At 50.1% G+C, this 17226-nt stretch overlaps 1 protein-coding gene across 3 annotated transcripts in view; it reads right to left on the bottom strand.

Moving 5' to 3' along the window:
* PM20D1 (peptidase M20 domain containing 1) overlaps positions 1-17226 on the bottom strand; it is a 35266-nt gene that overhangs the window by 10537 nt on the left and 7503 nt on the right. Inside the window, exons 4-13 of one of the 3 annotated variants that reach the window (XM_014829209.3) lie at positions 16580-16666; positions 15112-15245; positions 14696-14815; positions 13830-13905; positions 13517-13578; positions 13186-13264; positions 11031-11102; positions 4612-4780; positions 2123-2222; positions 383-875 (exon numbers count right to left, since the gene is read on the bottom strand). In XM_014829209.3, coding sequence (XP_014684695.3) covers positions 752-875; positions 2123-2222; positions 4612-4780; positions 11031-11102; positions 13186-13264; positions 13517-13578; positions 13830-13905; positions 14696-14815; positions 15112-15245; positions 16580-16666 — 1023 coding nt within the window. In that variant the 3' untranslated portion in view covers positions 383-751. The other 2 variants (XM_070497964.1, XM_044758351.2) reach the window with 2 other exon arrangements.

Raw genomic sequence — 17226 nt, 5'->3', positions numbered from 1 at the left:
TAGCCAGGGCAGAACCCCTCAAGCCAGTCTCCTCCCCCCTCCCTCCCCACCCTGTGCCCTCCACTTCCCTTTAATAGGTCTGAACCAGGACATGGTGCCAGGCCTGGCCTCCACTGAGAGGCTGGATCACGAGAGCCCTTCCCTTGGGAGCTCAGCCCACATTAAGTGCCAGGGAAATGTTTCCACAGATTAGTGCCTCCTGGGGTGGGACAGCAGCAGCAGGTGGCAGGAACAGGGCAGGGGAGGGAGCAAAGCCCAGGGAGCCCTTGGGAGGAGCCCAAGGACAGAGGCTTTCTTCTCAAGGCTCCAGCTTCCAGAACCAGGAGGTCTGGGATTCCTCCAAAGTCCCCTGCCTCAGTTTCACCCCTCAGTGACCAGGTGATGCTGCACAGATCACTTTATTTGACCAACTGTTGTGGTAATTATAGTAGTATCACAGTTTGCCTAAGTCCTGCTCCAGATGTAGAATAAATTGGAGGATAAAGGGAGGGATGCAGGGGCAGGAGAGGAGAGATGAAGAGCCAGCTAGATAATCCAAGCGGGGAGGAAGGGAAAGGAAGGTACAGCAAGAAGAAATATGCTGGCCCCCCTACTCCCCAGCCTAGTTCTTGGGTGAGTTCAGGAGACAGCAAGGCAGATGGGTGATGTATTACAATGTGGTTTTGACCAAAACTTCCATCAACATTGGCTTCCCCCTTGGGTTGGTCCTCACTCAGCATCAGGCACCCCTAATGCAGCTGGCTCCTCCACCCTACAGTTCGTGCTGGTGAGGAACCAGCACCCAGTCTCTGTCAGCATTCTGGATAAACTCAAAGATGAACTTCACCTGGGTCTCATAGGCTTGGACTGAGATTTTCTCATTGCGTCCGTGGATGCTGAGGGAAAGAGATTTGGGGGAAGAGAAGAGAGAGCCAACTGCTGTGGTCAAGTGTTATTACAGAGTACCTGCACCACACATCATCTGAAGCACTGGCCTTGGACCCTCCAGAGGCAGGAAGTGGGCAAGGTGGGAGGGGCCCTTAGCGAGAAGTGAAGCTTCATGTGACATGTTGATCATCTCTCCAGGATCCATGCCCATGGCAAAGAACAGTGGGGATAGATGATGATGAACTCCTGGGGAGTCCAAAATCATCTCCTCCTCTGAAATCCATTCAATAATTTCTCCTCTGAGGGGAAATTATCTTTCTAATTCTCTTTCTCTTAAGGCCAGAGTCCCCAGCTAGACTCTAAGCCAGCACCCCCCTTGCCCACCCCCACATTACTAGGCGAACAAGAGGATAGGAAGGGCAAACGCCCAGGGTACCTATGGGGTTCTCTGCTTCACCTAGGGACTTCCCCATCGGATGTCAGGCCCGCAACCTGCCTCCACACAACACCACAACACAATGCAACAGATGACCAGACCACACATGTAACTTCAAAGATGAAAGCAAATAAAGAGTAGTACCTGCCCCACCCCCATTATAAAACAAACAAAAACAACCCGTGAAAGCTGTTCTTAAGCAAATATTCAAATATTTTCATGCTGTTGGAAAGTGACTTATGGTGGAGAATCAGGTCTGAATGTGATGAGAAGACAGGTAAGTGGAAATCATCTCCCCACACTCCCAAGACCGAAAATGTGCTGAAGAACCCACAAAGTAGTAAGTCACACACAGGAGTCAGAATTAGTGATCACGTCTTAGACCCCTATAGCGTGTTTTCTTCTGAGAATTCAAAACACGAGCCCAGCTTTGACCTCATGTGTGTCTGTATTTCACCGAGTGGTAATCGAGAACTCTGGAGTCTCCCCATTTTAGGCAGAAATGAGGTCCAGAGGGTAAGCACTCTCCGAAAGGGAGGAAGAGCTGAGACTGGCACCCAAGGGTGCTAATTCCCCCAGGTTCTCTGCAATCATCTGATTATCTCCATCTCTGAAAAATAGTGGCCGATTCCCACAAATTCTGGGGAGTGGCAAGACTGCAACGAGGAAAGTTGGCCAGTTGGCTTCTACTGTGTCTCTACTTTGTGCAAACCTTGGCTCTCCTCCATTCTGTGGACTGTCAGGAGAACAGGCTGGGAAAGGGACAGGTCAGGTGCATCTCCTCTCCCCCCTATTATTAAACCTATTCCACTCACTCACCCATAGGAGCCCTGAGGCTGCAGGTAGACGGGGTTGAACCGGTAGATGCCAGTGGTAAGGTTCGTATAGTGTCTGCTGTCTGTGTTGCCAATGCAAATACCTAGAAAGGGAAGATGCAGAGGAATGGGGCTTTATGTGAGCAACCAAGACAAGGCAGTGGTGGGAGGTGGGCTGGCTGGAAAATTAAGCCCCAGGGTCACTAGAGAATAATGCCTGGGCCCTCCTGGGAAGCTGCAGCTATGAATTTTTGTCCTTCAGGCTACCCATTCTCAAAACTTTACTAAAACACCATTTCAGCCAGAAACATGGCATTTTCTCCCAAGAACATTAGCGAGCTATCCCTTGAATGTACCAAAGCTAAGTGCCCTCTCTCTGTGGTGACCAGGGAGGCTGATATCTTCATTTCATATGTAGCCAGACTGTTTCAGAAATCTAGGTATCACTTCTTTATTGTCTGAGCTTTCTTGTATATCACCCTAGGTCAGAAATAAACACTCTCTGGGGAACTTTACTGCTGTAACATGCAATCTTCTTAGAGCAGAACATAATTTCCTGTTATTTTTGTCCTCTGGAGGATGACTGTCTTCCTAGAGTCAAACCTCAGGTTTGGAAAGTCCCATGATACTCTCGAATGTCCCACTCTCCTGAAGGTAGCAGGTTGCCACAGTCCCCAGCTGGCGCTGGGATTTGTCCTCAGTAGGAGTATTCTTTGGGAAAAGACCCCCTGGAGCATCAATTAAAGTGTGGTGGTGGGGCCGGCCCCGTGGCCGTGGCCGAGTGGTTAAGTTCGCGTGCTCCGCTTCAGTGGCCCAGAGTTTTGCCAGTTCAAATCCTGGGCGCAGACATGGCACCGCTCATCAGGCCATGCTGAGGCAGCATCCCACATGCCACAGCTGGAAGGACCCACAACTAACAACACACAACTATGTACCAGGGGGCTTTGGGGAGAAAAAGGAAAAATAAAACCTTTAAAAAAATAAAATAAAATAAAATAAAGTGGGGTGGCATGATTTGCAATGGTAATTTGTTTTGTTCTACTTTCCACTCCTGGTTTTAAATGGATAATTAGGCCCTTCACAATTCCTTGCTTTAGGGATTTCTGCCAATTGATGTCTGCTTATCTTTTTTCCGTACAAGCCTAACTCTGTTGATGGGATTATGGCAGGTGCCCCAGAAGTGAGAGCGTAAAGGAGGGAGCCTTTGAGGGCCAAGAGAGAACAACTCTGGAACTGTGAGGGCCAGGATCCCTGGACGGTGGGGACCCAGGCCCTGCTCTGTGGCAGGAGTCCAAGGAAGTGGCAGACCTCAGAGGGGATGGCTGCCTGGTGTGTTCAGGGAGGATCTTAGGTTTAGAATCAAAGATCCACACCCCAGACAGGCCAGGGAATCAGTGTAAATCTTCAACCTGAAGTGACTTTGTGGCTGGGACAATGGATGTCTCAGAGGTAACCACAACGACCGATGACCACCAGCTAAGGGATCCCAATGCTACGTTGTTGCTTAAGACCCCGAGGGCCCAATCCAAGGTGGGGGCCATGGGGTGCTTGGAGACCTCAATAACATCTGAGGTTGAATTTCCTGAGGAGTGGGTCAGATTTAAGTTGATCAAAAAAACAAGTCTGCTTTTTTCATGCCTGAGGAATTTGGAGATAACAGAATTTCACCCTAAGCTCTTTAAGGAGCCATGCCTAGCAAAGGGGCAGGTCCTAAGTAGGAGCTTAGAAAATAAGGGAATCCACAATTAAACCCACATAGAAGGAAACTGAACACAGGTCTTAATATCAGAGCATCTTCTCTTGACATCACAGACTGAAGAATCCCAAACTGTGGTCAGCCTTCATCTGGTGTCAGAATCCCCCAGGCTATTTGTTTAAAAGGTGATTCCTGGTTCCTCTCCAGACATGGTTAACCCGAATCTTTGGGAGTGGGTTTAGGTAGTCTGCATTTTAATAAGCTCTCTAAATGATCCTCTTTCACTCTTAAATTTGAGAACCGCTGTCCACACAGCACAGATTTGGAAGGTATGGTGGAAGACTGGGGATAGGTCCCAGAGGTGCCGCTGCTGGGAGAGATGAAGGGAGTTGATGCCAACAGTAGAGCCAGGAGGCATGTCTGGGCTGCGGTTCAGAGGTCTGCTGCTGAGCTGGTGTCCTAGAACAGATCAGAACCAGACTGGGGGGAATGTGGCCCGCTCTGTGGCTCCTCCAGAGGAGGGGAATCAGGGCCAACCCTCTCCTCCATACCAGAGTGGCTGGCCTGGGTTAAGCAAGGACCTGGGCTTGACTGACCTAATTTATTGTTTCTGCTCCTTTCCTGTTTGCTTTCTCACTTCCACTCGGAGGCGAAAATACAGTTCCAGTCTCATCAGGTGGGGAAGCAGCCAGCTGTTTCCAGGCTGAACAGCTGGGGTGGGGGTGGGGCAGTGGACACTGGAGAGGAAACAGGCACAGCCCCCACCTCCCTCCAGCCACAGAAGACGAAGTCATTACCTGGGACAACAATGTGGACCTCCGGGAAGACGGACTGGATGGTCTGGTGGAGCAGCTGGTAGCCGAAAGCCTGAGAGTCAGAGGGGCTGTTGGGCAGGGGGTCAACGGCATTCAGCACGTGGAACTGGACCCTGTCATCAGCCACAATGTTCTTGATGAGTTCTAGGACCTCAAGGGGGCAAACAGAGGGAGTTTGATTTCTTGCTCATCTGCTATCCAAGTACCATATGAATTTAAACAGTCCTGATTTCTCTCCAGCAAGGCAAGGCCCTGGTGTTGACAGAGACGCATTTTAGCACCAGGACCTCAATTTCAGCCGACTGACCATAGGAGACAGACGAGCTAGGTGTTCCTGCGAAGCATCTACAGCATGGAAGATATAGGTTAATGTTCGGGGCCTTGCCTCACAGCCAGGAGGCAGGTGGGGAAGTGGAAAATCAGGAAATTACGTAGCCTTCCCCTTGGGTTGTGAACCACCGGCTGGGTGAAATCATAGAAGAAACAGCCGAATGGCAATTTCAACCACCTGGAGGCAGGGGGCTAGACGTGATGACTTCACTTCAACCTGGGACAGTCTCAGACAGGTGATGAAAGGGTCACACACTGTCCTCCCCTCTCTGGACATCCCTGCTTCCTGTTTGTAACCAACTGCACCAGAGCCAGGAAGATGAGCTCAGAGACACAAAGTGAGGAGCTGAGGGACTGCATTTGTCACCCACTAACTGCCCCGGGGAACTCTAGGATGGGTTTGGATGCATTTAACTGTTTTTCCAAATTGTTTTTCTCCCTTTTGTTACGTTAAGGAGATGCAATCACCAATCTCCACGAACCAGACTAAGCCTCACCACTGTGACCTTTGCTTTTGCCTTATGTTTAAGGCTAAGATCTCTCCAGGAGGAGCTTAGGCTTTATTACCATCACCTGCAGTGTGTATGGAAGCATTTCCCAACTGAGCCTGTGCAAGCCAACACCCACCTCTCCCTTTCGAATATTCATTTCCTATCCAAAATAAAAGGTCCCTGCTTCCCTTTGTTTGGAGACACCATGACTCTGGAAATGATTCCTCCTGGTCTCCTGTTTGCTGCAAATACACTTTACTTTGTGAGACAACCACTTCTGGTGGAGAGTCTGATTTAACTCACCAGGAGGGAACCCACTTTGGTTTTGGTAACAGATTCAAGTTTTCTCTTTGGCTCCTTTCCTCAGGAAAGAACCTGAGGAAGCTCCTAGAAAATTCAGTCTGACATGACTAGAGCTGAATCCAGCCAAAGTCCTGGTCTGAGGCAGGATGTAGAGCAGACGCTGAGGATCAGGTCCCACACAGCCATGTGGGACTGGCCCAGAAGCTTGGCTTACGTTGGCCCCTCAAAGCCACCCAGCCACCAAGGGAAAGCCCCAGCACAGTCTCAACCCATCTGATCAGCAGGTGCCTTGTACTGCCTCTGCCCTAGACAGGGGAGCATCCCACGGGGGACATTATCTCAAGAGTACTCCTTTTGGGTCAGTGTCCCCTCGAAGCATGCTAGGAGCTGAGTCTGGAAAGGAAATGAGGGCTCCTACTTTTGGCTTAGACACCACCATTTGAGCCAAACCAAATCCCCTGCTGTTGGATTGGGGGGAGGTCAACTCACTCATGAGAGCTTATCTTCACTCTAGCACTTACGTTCCAAATACTGTGATGTAAGAATTATATATAGTTTTCATATATTCTAGACCCACTGGGACGTTCCTGAAGTCATTTCCTATAAGGTGAGTTGGGACTGTGCCCTCTGCCCCAAATTACTTACTGCCCCCAGAAATTCAAGAGGCACACAAATTGCACCCTCCTCAGTGAGAGGCCACAAGAGCCCGTTTCCCACTAGCTGCTGGCCAGGTCCTGCCTCTAGGGCAGAGCTGTCTCTACCTCATTTCTATATTTCCAGCACCAAGAACATAAAAGACATGAAATTTAAAAGATGTGAACCAATCAAAATAACAGGAGTCTTCTCACTAAGTAACTTGCCCAGGGTTACACAGCAGTATGGCTGAGCTGGGTATCTGAACCCGGTCGGTCTGACTTCACAAGGACAAGGCGTAACTGCTTCCAAGGTACCTATAGGTTGAGATGGTGAGGAGTAGAGCCAGAAAGAGGGCGGAGTTTGAAGGAAGAGTATTTGAAGAATACTGAATTTGAAAGAAGGATATGAAATGGATGGAGAAAAGGCAAAAGGCAGTCTGAGAATGGAAAGGGGCACACAAAAACCGAGGAGTGACGCCAAACTTTGTGCCTTGGACAGCCGCTTACTGTTGTGTGACCTCGGGCAAGCTCCTTAACCCCTGTGCTCATCTGTTAACCTGTGGATAATAGCAGCATCTACCTGGTGAGCGGTCGTGACCACTACTGGAATATATGCGACATGCCTAGGCAGCGCCTGGCACAGAGAAAAGGCTCAATAAATGTCAGCCGTTACTTGTTTTGAAGAGGGGGGCACCCTGGGTAGTGATCAGAGGCACAAGGATGAGACCAGGAGGAGGGACTTGTCAACGGTACGAGGACGTCTAAGGTCACTTTAGAGCACATTGAGCTCTCTCTCCTCTGAGCTCCCACAGCCCTTATAGCACACGCCCACACCATTATGTTAGTCTCTGTTTCCTCTTTAGATATATTTTCCTCTCAAGTGACTGGTAAATTTGTTGAAGGCAAGGACAACGGATACTTAAAAATTGGTTAAGGTCTTTAGAATGATAAATCCAGCTTGTCCTGCTGTGAGGCTGCTCATTAGAACATCCACGGCAGCTAGCAGCCCACCTGTGCTTGTAAACTTCCAGCGGCAAGGAGCTCACCCTCCTGTGCCATATGCCATCCCACCTTTGAGCAACTCGGTTATGAATGTCATCCTTATAACGAACTGAGATATGGCTTCCTGTCGCATCTGACCCCTCTCATTTTTTTGTTTTGATATTATATATACTCTACAGGATATAACATAGTACTAGACACATCATAAATGCTCAGCAGAATCTCACCTTTGTCGAAATTAGAGGGCTGTGCTCTTGCTGCCTGGATGCTGTTCCCCAGGTCTTTGCTCCTCCTCAGGTCTCAGTATAAACGCCTCCTCAGAGAGCAGCCCACTGTTCCACCCCCACCCCACAACCACCTTGTGACACACCATCCTATGGTTTTCTTTATGGTACTCATCTCTTAAAAAATCGCCTTGTTCATTTGTTTCATTACTTGCTTAGTGCTGTCTTCCCTACTAGAATGTAAGTGCCATTAGAATGCGAATCTTGACCGTCTTGTTCACCATTTTCCCAAGTGCTTAGAAGCACTTAGAATGTCTAGCCCACAGTAGCCACTTAGTGAATGAACAAATCAAGGAAGGAAGGAGTCTTCTGTACAACATGCTAGATAGGTGGGCATCCAGCCTCCGAGGAGCTCATTACCATCCAAGGTGCCATATTCCAAAACTCCCCTTTAAGGGGGAGGCTCATCTTAAGCACCTCCCAGCGGCCTAATTTGTACTCCTTGAGGCCCATTCAGAACAAATCTTCCTTTCCACATAGTAGCCTATTCCATTTCTGAAGACTCTTGCTCCTCATAGGCAGGTGCTGGAGACCTAGTGAGATGCACGACATGAGGGAGACCAGGTAAAGATGGAGGAACAGGATTCTGGGAGCCGTTTATGTTCCCACCAGATCCAGCCCAAGGCTCGGCAGCCTCTGCCGTCAGAGCAGCAGGGAGTGTCCCTGATTTGTGGCACTGGGCACGAGGGAGAGGAGTGATGAGGACAAAGGGGTGCTGTGCGTCCGGGATGATGGAGGCTTTCCATTCTTCACTGGGGCAGGGGGGCAGGATGGCCCAGGGACTCCAGGGATCTCATCAGACAGACGGAAGGAAGGCCGCTGTTGCCGGGGACTAGAGGAGGGAAGAGTGCCAGCACCTAGGGAGATGAAAGCCCCGGCTCGTGGAAAACAGGCCTTGGAAAGGGCATGGAGTTGGGAGTGAGGCTGGAAAAACACTGGTGGAAAGACGCTCAATGAGGGAAACTGAGTGATTTCCTGGCCCCATGAGCCCAGGGAGAGCACAAAGGTTGGCGCTCGATGAAAAGCAGCAGAGCACAGGGCTCCCACTGGTCCCAGGCCCTGCGAATGCCTGTTCTCCTCCCTGCCCTGCAACGAGGGGTGTGCCTCCCACCCTGTGTGAGGACAAACAAAACCCTCCATGGGGAACGGCTGAGGGAGAAGGGACCAGAGTCTAGGTGTGGCTGGCCAGAGACTCAGGAAACCCCTCCTGCCCGGAGCCCTGCTTCGTCCTTGAGTACATTATCCCTCGGACAGATGTCAGGTGGGCTCTTTTGATCATGCTGTGAAGGATTAGATTCACCTTTTGAATTCTTCTTAGCTTACCTGATGTTTAAAGGAGCTGCTCTTTCCTGTAGATGCCAAACATTCTGTATAACTTCTACTCACCCCTTGGATTTCAGCTCAAATGTCACTTAGTCAGGGAAGCCTGGCCTGACCCCACACAAGGTCTGGTCGGTCCCTTGTTATAGTCTCTAACAGCACCCATCCCTTTTCCTATAGTCTCTAAAGGCACCATCCCCTTGTCATAGGACTTAAGTTCATTTTAATAATTTTTAAATTGATGTTTGTAGCAGACCACTGCAAGGCTGTGCTCAACCCTCTCCTCTCCTCATTTTTAACTTTTTTTTTTTGAGGAAGATCAGCCCTGAGCTAACATCCACCGCCAATCCTCCTCCTTTTGCTAGGGAAGACTGGCCCTGAGCCAACATCCGTGCCCATCTTCCTCTACTCTATGTGGCACGCCTACCGCAGCATGGCCCGACAAGTGGTGCGTATGTCCGCACCCGGGATCCAAACTGATGAACCCTGGGCCACTGAAGCAGAATGTGAGCACTCAACCGCTGTGCCATCGGGCCGGCCCCACTCTCCTCTCCTAATTGCACACGTCCTTCACATGGGATTTTTTTTTTTTTTTTTTAAGACTATTTTTTTTTAAGATTTTATTTTTTCCTTTTTTTCCCCAAAGCCCCCTGGTACATAGTTGTATATTCTTCGTTGTAGGTCCTTCTAGTTGTGGCATGTGGGACGCCGCCTCAGCGTGGTTTGATGAGCAGTGCCATGTCCGCGCCCAGGATTCGAACCAACGAAACACTGGGCTGCCTGCAGCGGAGCGCGCGAACTTAACCACTCGGCCACGGGGCCAGCCCCTCACATGGGATTTTATTGACTCTAGAGGTTTCAATTCTGTTAATAACTCTCTAGCCTCTACCTCCAGTTCATTCTCTCTCTGGACCTGAGGTACTTATAATTGCCTATTAATATATTCTAAGTGTCTTGATCTTCTAAACTATCGTGTTTCTCTGCGAACTTGTTCTTCTTTCCGAACTCCCAAACTTGCTTAAAGGCATCAGCACCTGGCCAACTACCCGGGTTAAAACCCCTAGAGTCATCCTGCCCTCACCCCCCATGTGTCACACACCACGCCCTGAGCCCTCTCCCACACCTCTGGCAGGTGCCCCCGTCACCACCCCATGTCTACCACCTCCACTCAGACCTTCATGCCCACTGCCCAGGACGCTGCAACCGCTTCCTAACTGTCTCTTCCCGCCCCGGCTCTTCCTCTGCATTGCCACCAGCGCTGTCCCCCTAGAAGCAAATCTGAGCACAGCACAGCCCTGTTTGGAGACCGTCACAGTTCCCTCCTGTCCACAGATCAGATCTCCAACTCCTCAGCGTGGCACCAAGGCCTTGATCCGCTTTCATCTCCCATCACTTCTCCCCAGTTTATCCTACTCTTTAGAGGATACTCCTTATCCTTACTTTAGCCTTACTCTGACTGCCTTACTTCTAGAAAAGTGCTATTTGTCTTTTAAGTCCCAGCTGAAATTTCTAGTGGTCAGAAGACTTTCTTGACCCTCAGAGGTAGCATCAGTCCCCTTCCTTGCACTGGTCCTACGGTAATTTGTTCATCCCAATTGTTACGATCAGTGTGGTGGCTAGAAGCACAGACTCTGGAACTGGACTCCTAGAAGTGCTGTCCTGGGCACATTCCTTACCTGCACTGTTGATGTGTGCCTCTGTTTTCCCTGTGAAAGGGGGAGAACACAGCTCCTACGTCATAGGGTGGCTGTGGGGATTCTATGAGTGTGTGTCTACCTTAGAACAGCCCCCAACGCCCAGCAAGCCCACTGTGTGTGTTTGCCCCAGCATTCATGTCCCATCCGCACCCCGCGAGACTCCAAGTTCCTGAAACCAGAGATGGCCCACCCTGGCCAAGTACCCGGCACACGAAGACTCTGAAAAGTGCTGGCTGAGCAAATGAGAGACCGGGCCAGCCCTGGGATTGCAGCTACACCAAGGTCCCCAGGGCCACCCTTCCTGATGCTGGACTAGTTGTCGGGACATATGGCACGTACCTGCTGGACTGTCTGTGCAGGGTGAATCCGGAAGTTGACTGTAGCCTGGGCCACCGAGGGGATGACGTTCACCTAGAGAGAGAAGCACAAACTCTGGCCTGATCCAATCTCAAGTCCCTACACCCGAGCCCTGCCCAGGAAACGTCAACTACCACCAGGAGGAGGGAAGGAAGCAATCTGATTTAAAGGTCCTGGGCTTACTTGTTTCAGCCTGCCCCTTGGCTTCCTTCTCTGGGCCCTTCCCATGTGGTTATGTTCAGAGCTAGAGGTCTGTCTCTGCTTCAGGCCAGACCTTCAGGCTTCTGGGAGCTGGAGGGGGTCACAGAGAGCTGCTCAGAGCAGAAGTGCTTTCTCTGACCACCCAGACGTCTGTTTCGGCACCGTGCAGGGCCATTGGCAGTCTTCCATGTGCGCTCTTTCCCAGGGTCCCCAGCGGTCAGTGTTAGTGCCCTCTGGACAGGGCACCCAGAGCCTCTGCAGTCCCCCATGATGGCATGTTTGATCCCTGAGGGGGATGACGGTGCTGGTGGTGGTTTCTCATGTCCAGCTGTGAAATTTGACTCTGCCTGGCCTGACTAGGAAGAACCCAGGACTAACTGGAGAAGAGAGTTAAGCTATGAAGGGATTTTTCCTCAGAGGCCATGAGAGAACCGACTCCTCAGTTGCATGTCTTTCTTTGAAGTGGTATGCTGCAAAAAGGCACCGGACTACAAATAGGAGAACTGGGCTGTTACAAATTAGCTGTGTGGTTTTGAATAATTACCACCTTTTTGTGCCTCTGTTTTTCAACTGGCAATTGGAGCAATAACGCTCACAGAGCTGTCAGGTGGATCAAGCGGAGGAACAAATGGGAAAGCACTCTGGATAGATAAAAGCACCATTCCAACGCAAGGACACAGTACGATTATTTTGGTGAACACTCTAGGCAGCTGGTGAAGACGGCTTGGGCCTGGCTGACACTGGACACTCCAGTTACGCCGGGAATTAATTCTGAGGCACCAATCATGTGTACTCAACCTGGGCTCCAGATCACCAGATGTCCAAAGGCCACGGTGTGTTCTAGGTCAGTGTGCTCCTCGAAGTGGGGCTGGTAGTACTGGTAGTAACAGGAATGGTCTCACTCCTTTCAAGATCTGAGAGAGACCAGGCCCAGTCTAACGAGTGTGGCTGTGGCTTGTTCCTTTAAACAGAGATGTCCCTAAGTGGGCAATCCAACTGGAAGTAGACCAATTTGCTGAAAAGCAGTTCTTGGAATAAAAATTTTTCAGTGTTGATTCCCCTGAAACTTATTTCTATGCAAGTAAGCCTCATATAGAATTTACATTTTCTAAGGCCACTCAATATTTAGTGTATTTCGGGAGAGGACAATGTGTATATTTTAAGTGTGGTATAGATCACAAACGTTCTAGATTTTATAAATGTCAGGTAAGTTTCTCTCTTTCAATTCAGCATAACACTAGGGGAAAATACATTAATCATTCATTAAATTTGTTAGGTAGACAAATCTTTCAAAATATGAGAAAGAATAATAAAAAGATCCTTGGTGGTAGAAAGGTTAGAAACCTTTAGTCTACATGACCAAAATGCTAGGTAAATACATAACACGTTGAATGAGTATTAACTCCCAAATAACTCCTCCTCCTGACACTAGTATAATGGTTGTTTTGCTTTTTTGTGTGTGTGAGGAAGACTGGCCCTGAGCTAACATCCATGCCCATCTTCCTCTATTTTATTTGTGGGACGCCTACCACAGCACGGCTTGCCAAGCGGTGCCATGTCCGCACCCGGGATCCGAACCAGTGAACCCTGAGCCACCAAAGCGGAGCGCACAAACTTAACCGCTACGCCACTGGGCTGGCCCGTAATGGTTGTTTTTGGAAGGAGTACAGACCCGAAGAACCTGAGGGGGCTGTGAACCCCATACATTACACATATACAAAATCTGGCCAGCAATTTCAGAGGTTCTGTAGACCTCAGCTAGAACACTTGTTCTTGAGGGTTAACCAACTGATGACAGAGGACAGTTCAGCTCTGGGCCTTCCTATTACTCAAACTGTAAGCAGAGGAGGAAGGAGGAGCCAGAGATAAAGCCAAAGGATGGAGGTGTAGGTGGGCATCGAGGAAAAGGTGTCTGGGAGGAACCAGGCAATATTACCTTGATCCCTGCCTTGAACATGGTGACTGCTGTGGTGGTCCTGACCAGTGCGCTGGTTATCTTATTCCTCTCCATTAACCTAAAGCAAAAGGACTAAGGTCAGATGTTAGGAAGAACTGTCTAATATGCAGAAAGAACTGATTGGAGGATCACCCACTTCCCTGAACCTTGGAGAGCTTTAAGACTAGGAGGGACATCCTAGAGATGAATTAGATATAGTGCCTTGTGGCTGAGGGACAGTTAGTCAGGCCCAGGTAAGCCAAAGTGAGGGGCCGAGGGGCTGGGGAAATTTGGGGTGGGGGATGTGAGGGAAAGAAAGACAAAACTTTACCTGCTTACAAGGGGCCGAAATAACCACAGGTTGCTCAGGACTATATTGATAGGGAAGGGAAACTGGAAGGGAAAGAACCAGGTCAGTAAGACGTCAGAGGGGTCAGTACGAGATGACCACTGTACCCGAGGCCTGGGTCTCTCCCTGCTTGAGATCTCCCTTAGGTCTTGGCTCCGCCACTGGACGGGAATAGGTCACAGAAGGCAGAGCACTGTGAACCTAGGGCCTTTTCATTACTCTAAAGGCTACTTCTCTGACACTCTTTCTTCCTCTTCTACAGCTGATCAGGAGCCGGCAAGACTCTTTCCCACACCTCATTTGCCAGCTGCTGCAATGCCATCTTCAATGGCCCGCCTCCAAACATGTTTGGCATTGGCGTCTGCTCCAGTCTGGAAGAGAAATGAAGTTCTCAAGACTTACCTAACCCCAGTCAAAGATCACGGTCTGAAGAGAAGGAGGGAGAGAGGATGTTGCAACAGGCCTGGCCAGGACATCTCCCACTCACCTCTCTATCACCTCTACCAACCCAACCACTCCAAGATCTCAAGGCACAAGCTGGATCACCTCTTCTCCACCAGCAGGAGCTATCCCTGTCTACCAATCCGAGTTAGCGCACCCTCCTCTCATGGCACCTCCCACACTGTGGCAGAACTGTGAGTTCCTGGAGGAGAGAGATTGCTCTCCCCCACCGTACATCACGGGGCACAGAGCCCCAAACACGGTAGATGGTCAGCTAAATATTTAACTGAATAAAGATAGTTCTTCTTCCCACTTTATAAGAAAACCCAGGCAGAGGTGAGCTCCGCTGTCACAGACCCTGCTGTCCTCACCCACAGCCAGCTGCCTTTACTTGTCTTTCTTCTTTTGCGGGGGCAGGTGGAAAAGTCACACAACTCTGCCCGTCATAGCCATTTTCGATTTCTGACTCCTGTTCTGCACTTTGCACTCCTCCAGCTACCTGATCCAGCTTTCCCCTGCTGGTCTTGCCTGCCATGTGGACACATCCCCTGCTGCGTCTCCCCGTTGCCTGGGTGCTGCAGCCCTCTCCTCCCTGAGGCCCCACCATGGCTTCTCAGCCAGCTTCAGGGCGGGAAGCTTAGCCTCTTCAAAGTCAAAGTGAGAAAGTGCCAGGTCTTCCACGGTGAGTCTGGCAAGGGAGCAGGGCCGGGAGCCGCTTACCGGCTGACAGCAGCTGCGAGGATGCCAATGCTTGTCTCCTCTGGAGGAGCTGAAGAGTGGCCTGGAGTCATGTTCACTTGCAGCTCGAGGTTAAGCATACCCTTCTCTGAGACGGCAACCCTGCAGGAGAGGATCAGAGAGGGCCCTCCTGACTTCCTCCTGCCCTGAATTATGCCATGGCCCACAGGCCCGTCTGCACAGTGGTCTAGGGGGCTGGGAGATCGGCTTCATGCCGCTTAAAAATATCTAGACTAGAGGAGGAAGGGACGGGGGAGCCCAAACTTGGCTGAAGCTCAGTGACTAAAGCAAGAGGAGTTAAAAGAAGCTGTCTCAGCATAGCTCACAGATCCCAGGCTGCTGTCATTTCACATGGGGTGAGAATGCCTTCCAGGTGGGAGACAGCATGCTTTACTCACATGGCAAAGGGCTTCTTGAGGTTGGGAACGAGACCATCTAGGATGAAGCTACCCTCGTCCACGATGAAGGCCAGCTGGATGCCCCTCGCCTGTAGCAGGGCTGAGATCTTCTGAGCTCCATTCGCCCCTGACACCTGCAGACATGGCCCCCAAAGCCACAGTCCTTCTCAGCCAGACCTCCAAAGACAGCTAGTGGACCCCTTCAGCTTAGCAAGGGGCTCCAGAACCGCGCCGCCCAGTCTCCTTCCTGCGGGGCAGGGTCGTAGACAATCCTGCCTCACCTAGAATCCTAGAATGTCAGAGCTGTAAGACTCTTCATTTCACAAATGAAGAAACTGGGACTAGGAGAATGAAATGACTTTCCCAGGGTCAAAGTAAGTGGCGTCACTGGAAATAAAACACATTCATTGAGCTCTCTGTTAATTCTCTTTCCATCACACCAGTGTTTCTCAAGGTGTAAATTGATGGCCCACCTGCGGGCCTCTGATATATCAGGGAGTTTGTCAAAAATTCAGGTCTACGCAAATCACTAAGTGAAAGAAGACAATATGAAAAGGCTACATACTGTCTGATTCCAACTATGTGACATTTTGGACATGGAAAAACTATGGAGACAGTAAAAAGATGCGTGGCTGCCAGGGTCCGGGAGAAGGAGACGGATGAACAGAGCACAGAGGGTTTCAAGGTCAGTGAAAATACTCTGCATGATACCATAATGATAGATACATGTTGTTATACACTTATGCAAACCCACAGAACACGGGCCGGCCTGGTGGTGCAGCGGTTAAGTGCACGTGATCTACTTCAGCGGCCCAGGGTTCCCCGGTTCGGATCCCAGGTACGGACACGGCACCGCTCGGCACGCCATGCTGTGGCAGGCGTCCCACGTATAAAGTAGAGGAGGATGGGCACCGATGTTAGCTCAGGGCCAGTCTTCCTCAGCAAAAAGAGGAGGACTGGCAGCAGATGTTAGCTCAGGGCTAATCTTAATCAAAAAAAGAAAAGACAAGAAAAAAAAAAACCCATAGAACATACAACACCAAGAGTGAACCCTAATGTAAACTATGGACTTTGGGGGATGATGATGTGTCAATGTAGTTTCATCAGTTGTAACAAATGTACCACTCTGGCGGGGGATGTTGATAATGGGGGAAGGCTATGCACGTATGCAGGTAGGAGGTATAAGGGAAATCTCTATACCTTCTTCTCAATTTTGCTGTGAACCGAAAACTGCTCTAAAAAAGTAAAACCCTTTAAAAACAAATTCAGATCTAGGGCCCAGGGCCCAGGAATCTGCATTATGGTCAAGGGCCTTAGATGGTTCTGGCACACAAATACACACAGAAGTCAGCAGACCACACCACATCCTGGAGACCCTGCAGCTGGGGAGCAAACTGGACTAGGGTGAAGCCCTCCCCCCACCACCAACAGGGGTCCCAGAGATAGACGTGGGGTGAACAGGCTCCACCTCTTCATCATGGCCCAGAGCAATGAAGAAGGACCTTCGGGGGACGTAGCTTCTGATCAGCAGGAGCTCCAAGGCCTGCAGAATTGCCTGTGGGACAGAAGCACAACAGAAGAGGGGAAAGGCTTATTATCTAAGTGGGGATACCAGGGCATCAGAAACATTCAGCTGCCTGCATCAGGGCTGGTGGGACTAGGATCAGACAGACTCTCTTTATTTTTATTTATTTTTTTGCGAGGAAGATTGGCCCTGAGCTAACATCTGTGCCAATCTTCCTCTATTTTGCATGTGGAACGCCACCACAGCATGGCTTGATGACCAGTGTGTAGGTCCCCGCACAGGATCCAAACCCGCAAACCCTGGGCCACTGAAGCAGAGCGCGTGAACTTAATGACGACACCACTGGACCGGCCCCCAGATAGACTCTTTACAGAGAACAAATTCATAGGGTCCTGGGGGAGAGGATGTAGGGAAGCACAGCTCTGCATAAAAACTTTCACTACCTGGAGAAAACATAACTTTATCAATGTCAGAGCTGGGAAGGTCCCTGGGGATCATCTACTCTAATGCCTACTGCATCGTTGAGAAATCAAGGTCCAGAAAAGGAAGCGAGAGGCTGACGGCTGGAGCCCACATCTCCTAGAGCTAAA

This window comes from Equus asinus, chromosome 25 (assembly GCF_041296235.1).
Source record: "Equus asinus isolate D_3611 breed Donkey chromosome 25, EquAss-T2T_v2, whole genome shotgun sequence".
NCBI lineage: Eukaryota > Metazoa > Chordata > Mammalia > Perissodactyla > Equidae > Equus > Equus asinus.
Note: the sequence above shows the minus strand (reverse complement) of the source record. Positions and strands in the feature narration are given on the sequence as shown.